Source organism: Mus caroli, unplaced genomic scaffold, assembly GCF_978045245.1.
Source record: "Mus caroli unplaced genomic scaffold, Mus_caroli_1 scaffold_12, whole genome shotgun sequence".
Taxonomy (NCBI): domain Eukaryota; kingdom Metazoa; phylum Chordata; class Mammalia; order Rodentia; family Muridae; genus Mus; species Mus caroli.
The window spans coordinates 22,069,561-22,086,884 of NW_028227267.1; the positions used below are offsets into that span (position 1 = coordinate 22,069,561).

Sequence of the window (17,324 nt, forward strand, 5' to 3'; positions counted from 1 at the left end):
TAATCCTCAAAGCAAATGCTGAAGCTCTCTGACTTAGGTTTTCCAAAACAGCCAAGAAAAAAAAAAAAAAAAGGATATGGATCTTTGAGAAAGAATGAAGCACACAGCTCATCAGCTTCCAGTGTGAGAGAGGAGGGGTAGGAGGGGTGTCCACCATACATTTGCAAAGGAGTGAGCTGAGAAATGACTCTCACTCAGTCCAAATGTTAGAAAGCTCACTTACCCAGAGCTTCAAACCTGGGTAAGCCAGTTAACTAATAGCTCTTGTGGATGAACATGGGAATCCAGGGTGAACTATGAAAAGCTACTGCTTGGCTTTCCTCTCCAATCACCATTGGCCTTTCCCCAATAGCATCCTGCCCAGCTAGGTTGGAGCAGAATCATCATCCTAGATACCCATCTCCACCCCCTGCTCTACCCCTGGTCCCATAACTAACTCACTAGCATGTGTTCTGGGCCAGTCTCTAAAACACACTTAAAACTAATGTGCTTTCCTTTAAAACTTTGACCCTGCTCCAAGATTCCATGATGTGCAAGGAAAAGTCCACCTGCAGCTTCCCTGTGACTTCCCTAATCTGAACGTATAAAATATATTATCATCTATCTAACCAAAGCACTAAAGTAGCATCCACATAAAGTTAGAACAAGATCTGAATGCCTTACTCTGACCTCCAAGACCCTTTCTCCATCAGCCCTCACATATCTACCCGGAAACCCCTTTGCACACTGTTGTTAGATGTTAACCCTTTTCCTGCTCTTCTACACTGAGCTGGCCCTGATCCTTCTGACTTGGCCTGCCTAGGACCTTTCACTTCCTTCTCAGTTCCCATTTTATCTACTTTTCCAAGATGGATCAGATGGATCCATTTTTTATTACCCATGGCTTGGTTGGGGAAATCTCTCCCTGACAAACTGACCCATCTGAACTTGCTTTCTCTCTCGGTATCTTGTTTCGGGGTCTTTTTTTTTTTTTTTTTGTGTTTGTCAAATTTCTTTTTTTTTTTTTTTTTTAATATTTTTATTACATAATTTCCTCAATTACATTTCAAATACTATCCCAAAAGTCCCCCATAGCGCCCCCCACTTCCCTACCCACCCATTCCCATTCTTTTGGCCCTGGCATTCCCCTATATTGGGGCATATAAAGTTTGCAAGTCCAATGGGCCTCTCTTTCCATTGATGGCCGACTAGGCCATCTTTCGATACATATGCAGCTAGAGACAAGAGCTCCAGGGTTCCGGTTAGTACATCATGTTGTTCCAACAGTAGGGTTGCAGATCCCTTTAGCTCCTTGGGTACTTTCTCTAGCTTCTACATTGGGAGCCCTGTGATACATCCAATAGCTGACTGTGAACATCCACTCCTGTGTTTGCTAGGCCCCGGCATCGTCTCACAAGAGACAGCTATATTTGGGTCCTTTCAGCAAGATCTTGCTAGTGTATGCAATGGTGTCAGCGTTTAGAAGCTGATTATGGGACGGATCCCTGGATACAGCAGTCTCTATATGGTCCATCCTTTCATCACAGCTACGAACTTTGTCTCTGTAGCTCCTTCCCTGGGTGTTTTGTTCCCAATTCTAAGAAGGTGCAAGTGTCCACACTTTGGTCTTCATTCTTCTTGAGTTTCATGCGTTTAGCAAATTGTATCTTATATCTTGGGTATCCTAAGTTTTGGGCTAATATCCACTTATCAATGAATACATATTGTGTGAGTTCTTTTGTGATTGTGTTACTTCACTCAAGATGATGCCCTCCAGGTCCATCCATTTGGCTAGGAATTTCATAAATTCATTCTTTTTAATAGCTGAGTAGTACTCCATTGTGTAAATGTACCATAATTTCTGTATCCATTCCTCTGTTGAGGGACATCTGGGTTCTTTCCAGCTTCTGGCTATTATAAATAGGGCTGCTATGAACATAGTGGAGCATGTGTCCTTTTTACCGGTTGGGACATCTTCTGGATATATGCCCAGGAGAGGTATTGCTGGATCCTCCGGTAGTACTATGTCCAATTTTCTGAGGAACCGCCAGACTGATTTCCAGAGTGGTTGTACAAGCTTGCAATCCCACCAACAATGGAGGAGTGTTCCTCTTTCTCCACATCCTCGCCAGCATCTGCTGTCACCTGAATTTTTGATCTTAGCCATTCTGACTGGTGTGAGGTGGAATCTCAGGGTTGTTTTGATTTGCATTTCCCTGATGATTAAGGATGTTGAACATTTTTTCAGGTGCTTCTCTGCCATTCGGTATTCCTCAGGTGAGAATTCTTTGTTCAGTTCTGAGCCCCATTTTTTAATGGGGTTATTTGACTTTCTGGAGTCCACCTTCTTGAGTTCTTTATATATATTGGATATTAGTCCCTTATCTGATTTAGGATAGGTGAAGATCCTTTCCCAATCTGTTGGTGGTTTTTTTGTCTTATTGATGGTGTCTTTAGCCTTGCAGAAGCTTTGTAGTTTCATGAGGTCCCACTTGTCAATTCTCGATCTTACAGCACAAGCCATTACTGTTCTATTCAGGAATTTTTCCCCTGTGCCCATATCTTCAAGGCTTTTCCCCACTTTCTCCTCTATAAGTTTCAGTGTCTCTGGTTTTATGTGAAGTTCCTTGATCCACTTAGACTTGACCTTAGTACAAGGAGATAGGAATGGATCGATTCGCATTCTTCTACATGTTAACAACCAGTTGTGCCAGCACCATTTGTTGAAAATGCTGTCTTTCTTCCACTGGATGTTTTTAGCTCCCTTGTCGAAGATCAAGTGACCATAGGTGTGTGGGTTCATTTCTGGGTCTTCAATTCTATTCCATTGGTCTATTTGTCTGTCACTATACCAGTACCATGCAGTTTTTATCACAATTGCTCTGTAGTAGAGCTTTAGGTCCGGCATGGTGATTCCACCAGAGGTTCTTTTATCCTTGAGAAGAGTTTTTGCTATCCTAGGTTTTTTGTTATTCCAGATGAATTTGCAGATTGCACTTTCTAATTCGTTGAAGAATTGATTTGGAATTTTGATGGGGATTGCATTGAATCTGTAGATTGCTTTTGGCAAGATAGCCATTTTTACAATGTTGATCCTGCCAATCCATGAGCATGGGAGATCTTTCCATCTTCTGAGATCTTCTATAATTTCTTTCTTCAGAGACTTGAAGTTTTTATTATACAGATCTTTCACTTCCTTAGTTAGAGTAACGCCAAGATATTTTATATTATTTGTGACTATTGAGAAGGGTGTTGTTTCCCTAATTTCTTTCTCAGCCTGTTTATTCTTTGTGTAGAGAAAGGCCATTGATTTGTTTGAGTTAATTTTATATCCAGCTACTTCACCGAAGCTGTTTATCAGGCTTAGGAGTTCTCTGGTGGAATTTTTAGGGTCACTTATATATACTATCATATCATCTGCAAAAAGTGATATTTTGACTTCCTCTTTTCCAATTTGTATCCCTTTGATCTCCTTTTGTTGTCGAATTGCTCTGGCTAGGACTTCAAGTACAATGTTGAATAGGTATGGAGAAAGTGGACAGCCTTGTCTAGTCCCTGATTTTAGAGGGATTGCTTCAAGCTTCTCACCATTTACTTTGATGTTGGCTACTGGTTTGCTGTAGATTGCTTTTATCATGTTTAGGTATGGGCCTTGAATTCCTGATCTTTCCAAGACTTTTATCATGAATGGGTGTTGGATCTTGTCAAATGCTTTTTCCGCATCTAAGGAGATGACCATGTGGTTTTTATCTTTGAGTTTGTTTATATACTGGATTACGTTGATGGATTTCCGTATATTGAACCATCCCTGCATCCCTGGGATGAAACCTACTTGGTCAGGATGGATGATTGTTTTGATGTGTTCTTGGATTCGGTTAGCAAGAACTTTATTGAGGATTTTTGCATCAATATTCATAAGGGATATTGGTCTGAAGTTTTCTATCTTTGTTGGGTCTTTTTGTGGTTTAGGTATCAGAGTAATTGTGGCTTCATAGAATGAGTTGGGTAGAGTACCTTCTGTTTCTATTTTGTGGAATAGTTTGTGAAGAACTGGGATTAGATCTTCTTTGAAGGTCTGATAGAACTCTGCACTAAACCCATCTGGTCCTGGGCTTTTTTTAGTTGGGAGACTATTAATGACTGCTTCTATTTCTTTGGGGGATATAGGGCTGTTTAGATCATTAACCTGATCTTGATTCAACTTTGGTACCTGGTATCTGTCTAGGAACTTCTCCATTTCATCCAGGTTCTCCAGTTTTGTTGAGTATAGCCTTTGGTAGAAGGATCTGATGGTGTTTTGGATGTCTTCAGGATCTGTTGTTATGTCTCCTTTTTCATTTCTGATTTTGTTAATTAGGATGCTTTCCCTGTGCCCTCTAGTGAGTCTGGCTAAGGGTTTATCTATCTTGTTGATTTTCTCAAAGAACCAGCTCCTTGATTGGTTGATTCTTTGAATAGTTTTTCTTGTTTCCACTTGGTTGATTTCACCCCTGAGTTTGATTATTTCCTGCCGTCTACTCCTCTTGGGTGAATTTGCTTCCTTTTGTTCTAATGCTTTTAGGTGTGTTGTCAAGCTGCTAATGTGTGCTCTCTCTAGTTTCCTTTTGGAGGCACTCAGAGCTATGAGTTTTCCTCTTAAAAATGCTTTCATTGCGTCCCATAAGTTTGGGTATGTTGTGGCTTCATTTTCATTGAACTCTAAAAAGTCCTTAATTTCTTTCTTTATTCCTTCCTTGACCAAGGTATCATTGAGAAGAGTGTTGTTCAGTTTCCACGTGAAGGTTGGCTTTCTATTATTTATTTTGTTATTGAAGATCAGCCTTAGTCCATGGTGATCTGATAGGATGCATGGGACAATTTCAATATTTTTATATCTGTTGAGGCCTGTTTTGTGACCAATTATGTGGTCAATTTTGGAGAAGGTACCATGAGGTGCTGAGAAGAAGGTATATCCTTTTGTTTTAGGATAGAATGTTCTGTAGATATCTGCCAGATCCATTTGATTCATAATTTCTCTTAGTTTCACTGTGTCCCTGTTTAGTTTCTGTTTCCATGATCTGTCCATTGGTGAAAGTGGTGTGTTGAAGTCTCCCACTATTATTGTATGAGGTGCAATGTGTGCTTTGAGATTTACTAAAGTTTCTTTAATGAATGTGGCTGCCTTTGTATTTGGAGCATAGATATTCAGGATTGATAGTTCCTCTTGGAGGATTTTACCTTTGATGAGTATGAAGTGTCCCTCCCTGTCTTTTTTAATGACTTTGGGTTGGAAGTCAATCTTATCAGATATTAGAATGGCTACTCCAGCTTGTTTCTTCATGCCATTTGCTTGGAGAATTGTTTTCCAGCCTTTCATTCTGAGGTAGTGTCTATCCTTTTCTCTGAGATGAGTTTCCTGTAAGCAGCAAAATGTTGGGTCTTGTTTGTGTAGCCAGTTTGTTAGTCTATGTCTTTTTATCGGGGAGTTGAGTCCATTGATATTAAGAGATATTAAGGAAAAGAAATTGGTGTTTCCTGTTATTTTTGTTCTTAAAGTTGGCATTTTGTTCTTGTGGCTGTCTTCTTTTAGGTTTGTTGAGGGATTACCTTCTTGTTGTTTCTAGGGCGTGGTTCCTGTCCTTGTATTGGTTTTTTTCTGTTATTATCCTTTGAAGGGCTGGATTCGTGGAGAGATAATGTGTGAATTTGGTTTTGTCGTGGAATACTTTGGTTTCTCCATCTATGTTAATTGAGAGTTTGGCTGGGTATAGTAGCCTGGGCTGGAATTTGTGTTCTTTTAGTGTCTGTATAACATCTGTCCAGGATCTTCTGGCTTTCATAGTCTCTGGTGAAAAATCTGGTGTAATTCTGATAGGCTTGCCTTTATATGTTACTTGGCCTTTTTCTCTTACTGCTTTTAGTATTCTATCTTTATTTAGAGCATTTGTTGCTCTGATTATTATGTGTCGGGAGGTATTTCTTTTCTGATCCAGTCTATTTGGAGTTCTGTAGGCTTCTTGTATGTTCATGGGCATCTCTTTCTTTAGATTTGGGAAGTTTTCTTCTATAATTTTGTTGAAGATGTTTGCTGGTCCTTTGAGTTGAAAATCTTCATTCTCATCCACTCCTATTATCCGTAGGTTTGGTCTTCTCATTATGTCCTGTATTTCTTGGATGTTTTGAGTTAGGATCTTTTTGCATTTTCCATTTTCCTTGATTGTTGTGCCGATGTTCTCTATGGAATCTTCTGCACCTGAGATTCTCTCTTCCATCTCTTGTATTCTGTTGCTGATGCTTGCATCTATGGTTCCAGATTTCTTTCCTAGGGTTTCTATCTCCAGTGTTGCCTCATTTTGGGTTTTCTTTATTGTGTCTACTTCCCTTTTTAGGTCTAGTATGGTTTTGTTCATTTCCATCATCTGTTTGGATGTGTTTTCCTGTTTTTCTGTAAGGACTTCTACCTGTTTGATTATGTTATCATGTTTTTCTTTAAGGATTTGTAACTCTTTAGCAGTGTTCTCCTGCAATTCTTTAAGGGATTTTTGTGCTTCCTCTTTATTGTCTTCTTCCTTTTTAGCAGTGTTCTCCTGCATTTCTTTAAGTGTGTTATTAACGTCCTTCTTGAAGTCCTCTATCATCATCAGGAGATATGCTTTTAAATCCGTGTCTAGCTTTTCCGGTGTGTTGGGGTGCCCTGGACTGGGTGAAGTGGGGGTGCTGGGTTCTGATGATGGTGAGTGGTCTTGGTTTCTGTTAGTAAGATTATTACGTTTACCTTTCGCCATCTGGTAATCTCTGGGGTTAGTTGTTATCGTTGTCACTATTTAAAGATTGGAGCAGAAGCTGTGTTCCACTCACCAGCAGTCCCAAAATCCTGCGGCGGGGGTCGTGGGTAGCTGGCGGGTGTCAGGCAACCCTGCGCTCCCGCTACCCTGGCGCTGATCCGGCCGGGTGAGGCCTGTGGCCCTACTCAGGCTGGTTTCTGCTTCCCTAACTAATGCAGTCTCAGGTCCCGCGCAATTGGATTGGAGCAGAAGCTGTGCTCCCCTCACCAGAAGTCTTAAGATCCTGTGGCGGGTGTTGTGGGCGGTTGGCGAGTGTCAGCAGACCCTGCGCCCCAGCTGCTCAGGTGCTTTTCTGACCGGAAGAGGGTTGTGGCCCTGTGTGGGCCGGATTTCTCTCTCCCCAACCAGAGCAGTCTCAGGTCCCGCGTGATTGGACTGGAGCAGAAGCTGTGTTCCACTCACCAGCAGTCCCAAAATCCTGCGGCGGGGGTCGTGGGTAGCTGGCGGGTGTCAGGCAACCCTGCGCTCCCGCTACCCTGGCGCTGATCCGGCCGGGTGAGGCCTGTGGCCCTACTCAGGCCGGTTTCTGCTTCCCTAACTAATGCAGTCTCAGGTCCCGTGCAATTGGATTGGAGCAGAAGCTGTGTTCCACTCACCAGCAGTCCCAAAATCCTGCGGCGGGGGTCGTGGGTAGCTGGCGGGTGTCAGGCAACCCTGCGCTCCCGCTACCCCGGCGCTGATCCAGCCGGATGAGGCCTGTGGTCCTACTCAGGCCGGTTTCTGCTTCCCTAACTAATGCAGTCTCAGGTCCCGCGCAATTGGATTGGAGCAGAAGCTGTGCTCCCCTCACCAGAAGTCTTAAGATCCTGTGGCGGGTGTTGTGGGCAGTTGGCGAGTGTCCTTGTTTCGGGGTCTTAAGGATGCTCAGTCTGGTCTGGGGCTGGACCATGACTTGCTTGCTATGTTTGTGTTACTGGGATATTAGTGCTGTGGCATACAATGACAGCTGGTGCTTGTGTGGTAGGGAGACAGCCTCCCTGACTGGGGGATGCAGGAATGTGGGACAGTGCAGAAACCTTGACTGAGGTCTTCCCAGGACTCACATTGCCTTCTGCCTTGACACTCATGACAGTCCACCTCAGGTGCTTATTACAAAAGGAACAAAGAGAAGTATGGAGAATTAGCCCAAGACCAACTTGAATCCATATAAATTGGACTCCAAGACTTTATTCTCAAACTAGAAGGCATTTTTTTCTTACAACAAAACAAAACATAACTCCTCCTCCAGGGTGCCTCTAGGGGTCAACTGGGTACTATAGCTGAGAAAGTTTGAGGATAAGAATGGGCAAACACAGGGCTGCCCTTAAAATTTCCTGGCAAAAATTAGTACCATCACACAAACCCAGGGCGTGGTTCCAACTTATATTTCAATATAATAAGCAGAGGAATGTCTGTAAAAGGTTAAAAAAAAGCTAAAGATGTATATATGTATATATACATATAACACAAATTTGGTCTTAGTCCATTGGAACTCGAAACTTTTCTGAAAGAGTCTTTTCTTGCTTTTAAATGTTTTTCTGAGAGGTTTCGCTAAGAAATGTATGCTGTAGTTAACAAATGATGGATAGTAGGAAGTTGCTAAGGGTCGAGATCTTTGGCTGAAACCATAGACGCTTCCCTCAGTTCCCTTCTGTAATCTCTGAGCTGGCCACCTTCCTTACTGCCCTTGCTTTTTTTCCTCGTGAATTCTAGCTTGTGAATGTTTATTCTCGTCTTTAATGTGCCTTTTTGAACTTCATATATCATGTAAGAAAACAGAATCAGCAGTCATTCAGTAATTACTGAGTAATTAATGCTGAAATTAGCCGCCTATTACAAATGGTCTGCTCATTTTTCTATATAACATCAATTTATTTGCCTTGCTCCCTTGTAACATTCCTTCTGTGAACTCTGGGTTACAACCGCTCAGTGGGATAAACCATATGCAGCCCAATACTTTGCACTCCTATGTTTTTCACTCTGACTTCAACATGTTTTCAAAACGCCTTGCTTGGAGGTGCCTTGCCATAGGCCAAGGATTCCATATTGCTCTTCACAGTGACACCAGATGCCAGAGCCCCCAGAGTCTGCCTTTGTGAGCAAACCCTGCTGTCTATCTCACATGGCCAGGTTCTGTTTCTACCATTGCTGGGAAATGTTTTTGTGATGGAGCCATTTTCCCAGGTGTGACCTGATTCCTGCCACCAGGAAGCAGATTTGCTGTGCTGACTTAGATAAGACCTTGGCTTTCAGTTGGCTGTGCTGTGGGTTGGGACTCCAGTGGTGTATGTTTTCACGCTACACATGGTGTGTATGTGTTTGTATACGTGTAGAATATGTGTGTGTTTCTGTGTTTCTCTGCATGTGTTTGTGTATATGGTGTGTATTTCTGTGTGTTTGTGTGTATGGTGTATATGCATTTTGTATGTATGATATTTGTGTGTATGTGTGTGGTGTGGTATGTTTTTGTTTGTATAGTGTGTGTGTGTGTGTGTGTGTGTGTGTGTGTGTATTGGGCCAGGAGAAAAGATAAGTTTTCAAGGATGCAATTCTCCTATACGAAATGCTTTTTTTAAATAACCCTACTAAGCTTTTGGGGTCATTAAATGGACATGGGTGGAATCGTTTCTTCTAACATCTCTCTACTTCAGGTGAACAGACTTCACTATGTCTCCCCTTGAAGTGATGCTCATGCGTTTAGCTACTTCACATATTTCCAAAGACTATGCAGACTTTTAAGTATGACAAACTGAAAACCAGAGAGCCTAGATTTAGGGTTCTCTCTTTTATAAATAAAGATAATTATAACACATACCTCCTAGGGATTCTCTGAGGGTTTAAAGAGATGTGTCATGTAATCACTGTGTGCCCCTACCTGGTACACAATACGATCAGTAATCTCCGATTGCTATTAGCAAGAGCCACATGGTGATCATGCAAATCTTCACATCCTTGGTTTAACCAAAAAAGTTTAACTCTGGCTTTTCTTCTCCCCAAGCCCAAGACCATTCATTCCATCTCAGAAGTATGAAGCATCTTTGGGATTGTGTAACAATTGGAAAGGGCAGTGAGATTAAGAATTCATTCTTGGTAAAGGTCAGTGACTGGACTTCCCTGGATGGCTTAGGCTACCAGTTCTATTTCAAACAAGGAGAGAAGAACCTTTAACCCCTCAAAAAGGGATAAGCTAAACACACAACTGGGAGAGACACACAAGGCATTTCCTTTGGAGCACATGATGACTGATAGGTTGAGAACTCCAACACTGAGCAAAGCCCGTGTTTGCACAGCTGGGAAACACTCCATTAACTCTGATTTCGAAGGGGAATCATCTAGCGCTCATTTCAAATGCTGGCACACTGCACATTAGAAAAGGTTATCGCCTCTTCGTGGGATATCTGGACTCGCTGACTGTCTTTGCTGCTGTCCCAGTTCACTTGTTTATGCAATGGTGTGAATACAGCATTTAAACTGCCTGGCCCGTCTCTCATGGCAGGGATGACTTTAATGTCTTTAAAATGGCATGCTACGTTGTTTCATTAGAGTTGCATTCCTTAGGGCAGGCCCTACTTAGGTATAAAATGAAACAAACCAATCTGTTCCACGTTTCTTTGGATTTTGCCAGCTTGTTGAAGGAGGCAGAGAACTAAGGCCCATGAATGTTCCCCAGGCATGTGTCTGAGGTTGACTGACTATGAACTGTTTCCATGGCTACCAGATTTCTAAGAAAGACTTTCTGCCTGGACAGTGGGTCCTTGAGCACCAGGGATCCAGGGATGGCATAATGGCCCTCCCCATTCTCCCCTGCCTCAGGGTCACTCTGTGGTCAAGCAGATCAACCTGTCAGCAGGCTTCACTTTGGCCTTTCCTTGGTCTGCTCAAGTCCTGGATGCTGACAGTTTATTTCACGGAAGAACTTAGTTGCGTCAGGGCAAAACCATGTCATGGGGGTAGATAGGGCTTCGGACGTCATGTCACTTGAGCTGAAAATGTTATGCTGCCTCCATCATGTACCAATCCAAGATCATAAACAAAGATTTAATTAATGACCATAGATGAATCCTTGATCATGACTGACGCCAACATGAAGCCAGTGTTTACATGGGTGCAGAGGAGCGGAACCTGACACTGTCATAGTGAGTGCGACTTTGAAGAGAGGCAGACAGTGACATTCTGTTCTCCAAAGCCATCAGAGGGAGAACTGAATCAGGAAGGCAAAACCAGCAGGAACAAAGGGTGCATAGTGAATCTCACTGACAATCTGGCCAGCTGCTAGCCTTACATCCACAGATTTTCTGAACCTATAAACCTTACAGACTAAATTCTTGAGCTAAGTCCTGCCTTTGTCTCTTGAGAGGTTCTTCCAGAGCCTGACAAATACAGAGGTGGATGCTCACAGCCAACCATTGGACTGAACACGGGATCCCCAGTGGAGGAGTTAGAGAAAGGACTGAAGGAACTGAAGAGGTTTGCAACTCCATAGGAAGAACAACATCAACCAACCAGATCCCCCAGAGCTCCCAGGAACTAAATCACCAACCAAAGAGTACACATGGAGGGACCCATGGCTCCAGCCGCATATGTAGCAGAGGATGGCCTTGTCAGACATCAATGGGAGGAGAGGCCCTTGGTCCTGTGAAGGCTCAATGCCCCAGTGTAAGGGAATGCCAAGACAGGGAAGCAGGAATGGGTGGGTGGGTGCTGGAACAACCTCACAGAAGCAGGAGGAGGAGGGATGGGATAAAGGGTTTCTGGGGGGAAACTGGGAAATGGGATAGCATTTGAAATGTAAATAAAGGAAATATCCAATAAAAATCAGAAATAAAAAAATTCAAAGATTCTTAAAAAGGATAACTAAAACTAAATTTTGATATGATATCAGTTGATTAAGACAAGGTTCCAATTTCAGGACTTTTTGTCAGCTGGACAGCAGAGAGGCAAAAGCAATGATGATGGCCAAGTATCTACTAGCTAATGGAAAAATTGCAATCTAGTGTGGTAAGGATTGAAATAAGGGGGAAAAAAGGAAAGGAATTTTCCCCATGACCACAGAATAAAGAAAAAAAAACTGGGAAGCATAACTTCAGTCTTTTTCAAATGTCAACAAAGGTCTAAGATATACAGAAGGGCCTCTGCTGTCAAAGGGAGTCTGGGGTTTATTCTTCTATCCCAGGCCTCCTCTAGTCCTGCTACACCTGCTCCTGAGATAACACTGAACACTGAACCATGGCCTGGGAGCCTGGGATGAGCGTCATGGTACACACTTTTTGTGAGGCAAGCTGAGCAATAAGCAAAAACAATAGTACTACTTGTTACTTCAGGGATTCAAGGAAGCATTCAAGCTCTGCCACAAAGCTTTTTTTTTTTTTTTTTTGAGGCAAGGAAACTGAGATTTGCTTAAAAGACTATTCCAAATAGAACCAGAGAATTAAAGACAAAGCCAAATGAAAGGCATCATGGGAGCAGGCTTATTTACCTGGCTCCAGCAATCAATCGCCTTTACTCCTTGGGATCTGCATTTTCCCTCTGTGAGCTTCCCTCTGAACATGCATGACAAAGTGACCCAGGCTGGATGACAGAATCTTTTTCTGGAAGAGGGGTTGGAAGCTAGCTTTTAGATTTGCTAGTCATTATCCAGGGAAGAAGTTCTCAGATCTACCATGTTTCCTGCGTAGTACGTGTTGTACAGTAGGAGGGAGCCGTATGAGAAGACAATTTCAAACCACACACAGACACAAGGCAGGGATCTTCTATCTCCATTTTAAACATGATGAAAACATGTGAAGAAAACCCACAAAGGAAAAGAAAAGCAAAAATACATTTCTCCTGCTCTTTCATGAAACTCAGCCTTTCTTTCCACTTAATGGTTCTGAGTCACTCCTTTCTTTTTCCAGAACATTCCCTTTTTTGAGTAAATTGCAGAGAAACAACTTTGGTTGCTGGAAATAAAGTACTTTTTTTCTGAAGTCGTCAAAGCTGCAGCTGAGACCTGTAAAACTTTCATCACATCTTCTTTCTTCCACTAAAACCCAAGCACTACCGTGTTGATGCATTATAGCTTACGAGACCAGCGAAAGGATAGACCACCTGAGTCTGTCAATACCAACTACTGTATAACAGGACGTCCATCTTTATTAGTATGGATAATTAATTTTACTTGTGTTGTAAGCTATCATAGGAGCACCTGCTCTGAGGAAGTTCAAGGCTGGGCTCTGTCAGGTGATCAAGATGAAGTCAGAGTCTGAGGCTGCTCTCACAGAGCCCATGGTCTCAGAAGGGAAGTAAGGCAGATCAACAGATCACTGACCCAAGGGAATAATGTGAGCACTTAGGTGCTAGGAACAGAGCTACTAGTCTGACTTGCATGGCCCCACTTCCTGCCTACAACCTGCATATTGGGCAGGTATGACACCACCCACTTTCTGCAGGGGATGAAGCTCACACCCATCCCAATAGCAAGAAAATGCTCCATTTAAGGTCCAAATCCTTCTGGGCCATAATGGAAGAAGTTCTTACTAAAATAGAAATCCCTGTTACTTCTATTCCCATTCCTTGACCCAAGCCTTGTGTTTGATACACTGCGGGGATTGATAACAAATTTACTTTATGAATACAAAAATCCATAAATGATTGAGCACCTTAGGAAGTAGTATTGAACAACTAAACCTAGCATGTACCATTTCACCAATCCTTCCATTTAATGAGAACCAACAGAAGAAAAGGATACAAAATTACAGTTCTACAGGAAAATTAAACGCAAGACCTCTATCTATTGAACAGTGTAGAGACTGCAGTTGCTAACAGTGTCTATATTTTTGAAAATTACCCAGAATCTATTTGAAATGCTTTCATCACAAGTACATGGTAGGTAGGTTATGCAATTCATATCAATTGCCTTGATTTGGCCATTTCACAATGTGTGCACATCTGAGAACATCATGCTACATACCACATATAGAGTTTGTATCTGTCCATTAAAAATTCAAAGGAAGAACTATTGTGACCTCCATGCTGAATATTAAATGACTAATGCAAATTAAGGTTAATTACTTTCACTAGTCCTGTGGCCAAAACTATGCCATGGCAAATACCAACCCACCCATCTCGATAGCTTAACAAACAGTCTTGGCACACATCTAGTGTGCATCAAAGGCATCCGTCTGAACCCAGGTTGAATTCCTTCATTCTACAAGAACCTGTTTTCAGGGCACAGTGGAAGACTGGGAATGGTACTGGAGACCTGGATGTTTGGAGCATAGTGAAAGTCTCTCACAGAAGCAATTCCAAGATTACTCAGCTACTAAGAGGCAGAAAAGAGGCTTAGTCATTTGACTGTGACCTCAAAATCATAGAAGAGCTGTTCCATATCCCTCAATGATAAGTTAGGAACAGATTTTATCTGAGAATTGTGGCCTCCTTGTCTGTTTAAAGTCATATGCAGAAGCAAAAAGGGTATAAAACTACAGCTAAATAGGACAAATGTGTTATTTATTTGTATATTATTAAATAGGTAGTTTAGTATTCTTATAGTATAGTGGGATGACTAGGCTTAATGTTTGTGTATTTCAAAAGAAACAGGAGAGAGGATTTTGAATTGGCCCACCACAAGGATATGATATGTATTTAAGGTGCCAGATGTATTATCACCCCAACCGCTTTATATATATGTATGTATATATGTATATATATATATATTTATATACACACACATACATACACACATACACATATATATATATATATATATATATATATATGTATATATATATATATACCTCCCAATGAACCCCAAGAATATATGAAATTATTATTTCTCAATAAAAAGGTAGACATCTTCCTTAAGGACTCCTTCTTTGTCCCATATATGCTGCTAATTCCGCATACCCAAGACCAGCAATTCAGAGTCAGGAAACTCACCTTTGTTAGCACAAGCCATCCACTTGAGATTGTCGGCAAAAGCAGCCTCTCGTCCAATGAGGTAAGTAAAGATTCGAACCTAAAAGGAAGATGGACACCCGGTGAGCAGTACTAGGCTTGCACCATCGTGCGCAGTCCACATGCATGCCTCTCACACATGTGCTTTACCTCTTTCATGCTCCATGCTTCCCATCTGCAGGAACATATTTAAGACATTTGAAAGTACAGTCAGCTAGAAATGTATTCAGCAGGGGGTGGGGTGGGGGGGCTTTGATCTTTGTAGCCATATGGCCTAAATGGTAGTTGTTTCTCGGCGTGCAATGCAGGGCAGAGAAGAAGGGCCAGAAATGCAAGGCCGGCAGCAATGTGGGCCTGGCTTTGTTCCACGAGTGGAAAGGGATCTTCCAGGTCTAGACCAAATCCACAACTGTTTTCCTCGTTCCCACAGAAAACCCAGACTGTGCTGTTCTGGAGAATAAAAACACTTTTGTGAGATCCTCAACATTTCTCTCTAGCAGAAGGCACAGGCTGTTGGAGCTCCTTAACTATCTGTAGGGGCTGGCTTGGACACCTATGAAGTCCTGGTCTAGTCATCCTAAGATTTTTGGCTCCTAAAGAGCAGATAACTTACATTTTAAATAGGCTATTTCATTTTGCATCGTTTCTCTCTCTCTCTCTCTCTCTCTCTCTCTCTCTCTCTCTCTCTCTCTCTCTCTCTCTCTCTCTCTCTCCACACACACACACACACACACACACAGGTCTTTGAAACAAAGCACTACTACCTTTCAAATAGTACTAGATGATTAGAGAGAAGAAAGTTGAAGAAGAAAAAAAGGCTTAAGCCCCTTTGATAGAACACATTTGGAATGATGGGGGTGGGGAACACCACTCTCCTGTCCAAGGCAGTCTTCCCTGGTACGTTCCTTTGAAGAGCATTAGATGGAGGGATCTTAACACATGGTCTCAAAGACTTTACCAGCCCCAGTCCCGTCAGCTCAGTCAGCATGCTGGGTTACACATCACTGTTGCTCCTCTTTCCTACAATTGTGGTTAACTACTCTCTTATAGTCCAGTCTAGAAGGGGATCCTAATGGAAGAGGTTCCCTTTTGTGGGGAGAAATAAAGGTCTGGGCCACTGTGGCACACAGAACTTGGAATGTTCTTATCTAGTCCCTGGATGAAAGAAAACATAAAAACTCACCACTATAAAATGGAAGTTTTGTTGTAACTCCCTCCGAATCTCTCCTAGGCTGGGCAGTAGAACATGAAGGCTGGATTTGGGTCATGGGCTACTTCTAACTGAAAGAGTACTTTAAATGTACTACTATGGCAACAAAGCCCCTGTCTATCCCTGTCTGCCAGACAAAGAGTCTTTCCATTTCTTCACAGCTCCTGTGCAAGGCATTCCTGGGGAGACGAACTAGCCAGAAATGATAAACACAAAAGTTTTAGCCAGTCTGATGTTTTTCCTTTAAAGAACTTAAATTTTAAATCAAAGCCAAGGATTTCTGATGTCCATGAGCTGGACTGTGGCCCTAGATCCTGTGGGTGACAGCTCTTCTGAGCTTACAGACTACCATGGTGCCCACCCTCTCTTTGAAGCTCTTTCCACATCATCCTGCTAGCAAAATCAAGGAGGGCAAATGTGATTTAAACAAACAAACAAATAACTTAGAAGATTTTAATCTCCTTGGGAAAAATGAAAAGCAAAGACCTATCCTTAACATACAAAAATGCCAGCAGCTGGCCTTCCTGGTTACTCTCTATACTTAGCCTAATCTCTCTGATTTGAGGGGAAACTGAGGCCTAATTGAGTACAATGATTTTCTTAGTTTCATCAAGGTCTTCTCACAGAAGAGTACATCTGAGAGCTCTTGAGCTGCTGAGTCTATCAGTACAAATGATTCCAAGCAGCTGTACGACCACAAGAGTTCAGGGTCCACAGTGTTCAGCGTCCGAGTCCAGTTCCCTGAGATAGGGCTCATGGTCTTCATAAATTCTTGGCTTTGGTTTCAAATTTAAGGTCTTTAAAGGATAAACACTATATTGGTTAAAAAAAAAAAAAAACAAAAAAAAAACCCCTCCATCTTTATCATTTCTTAGGGTAGCAATAAAAAATAAGAGATGGCTCGACGGCTCTTAGGCTGTGAAGCCATGCATTTCATCTTTGCAGTCAAGAACCTGGGGCAAAGCTGCAAAGGTATCAGTGGGTGCCAACGTTTTGACTATCCAGATGAAAAGGTTGAGCAGAGACTGTTCTCCCTCAGAGGTATGGGTAAAACCCAAGAAAAGTGTTTGGGTTGCTGGCAAACTTGTACAATTCCTGATTTAAAATGTGGCAACCTACTCGGAAAGCCAGCAGGATCGCGCCAAGCTTCAGATCCGTCATGATTGCTCAAGAACTGTGCTAACAAGCCCCGCAGAAGTGAGAGCCAATACAGTGATCTCTGCCATCCCCACCAGTAAGGTCTCTGCAATCAGCACTATCCATGGGTCAGGTACTCTGCTGAGGGATTTGCAGGCATTCTATTTGTTGTGTTGATTTCTATTTCATTGTGCCGCTTATGAAAGGAGAGCAGGGGCATGCTCAGTATTTCACTTTATGAACAACGCTTGGCTCCCAGT

At 42.3% G+C, this 17,324-nt stretch overlaps 1 protein-coding gene across 2 annotated transcripts in view; it reads right to left on the minus strand.

The window, feature by feature from the left end:
* Cacna2d3 (calcium voltage-gated channel auxiliary subunit alpha2delta 3) overlaps positions 1-17,324 on the minus strand; it is an 857,083-nt gene that overhangs the window by 282,465 nt on the left and 557,294 nt on the right. For both annotated transcript variants that reach the window (XM_085828480.1, XM_085828479.1), the window contains exon 12: positions 14,700-14,778. In XM_085828480.1, coding sequence (XP_085684606.1) covers positions 14,700-14,778 — 79 coding nt within the window. The remainder of the gene's footprint in view (positions 1-14,699; positions 14,779-17,324) is intronic.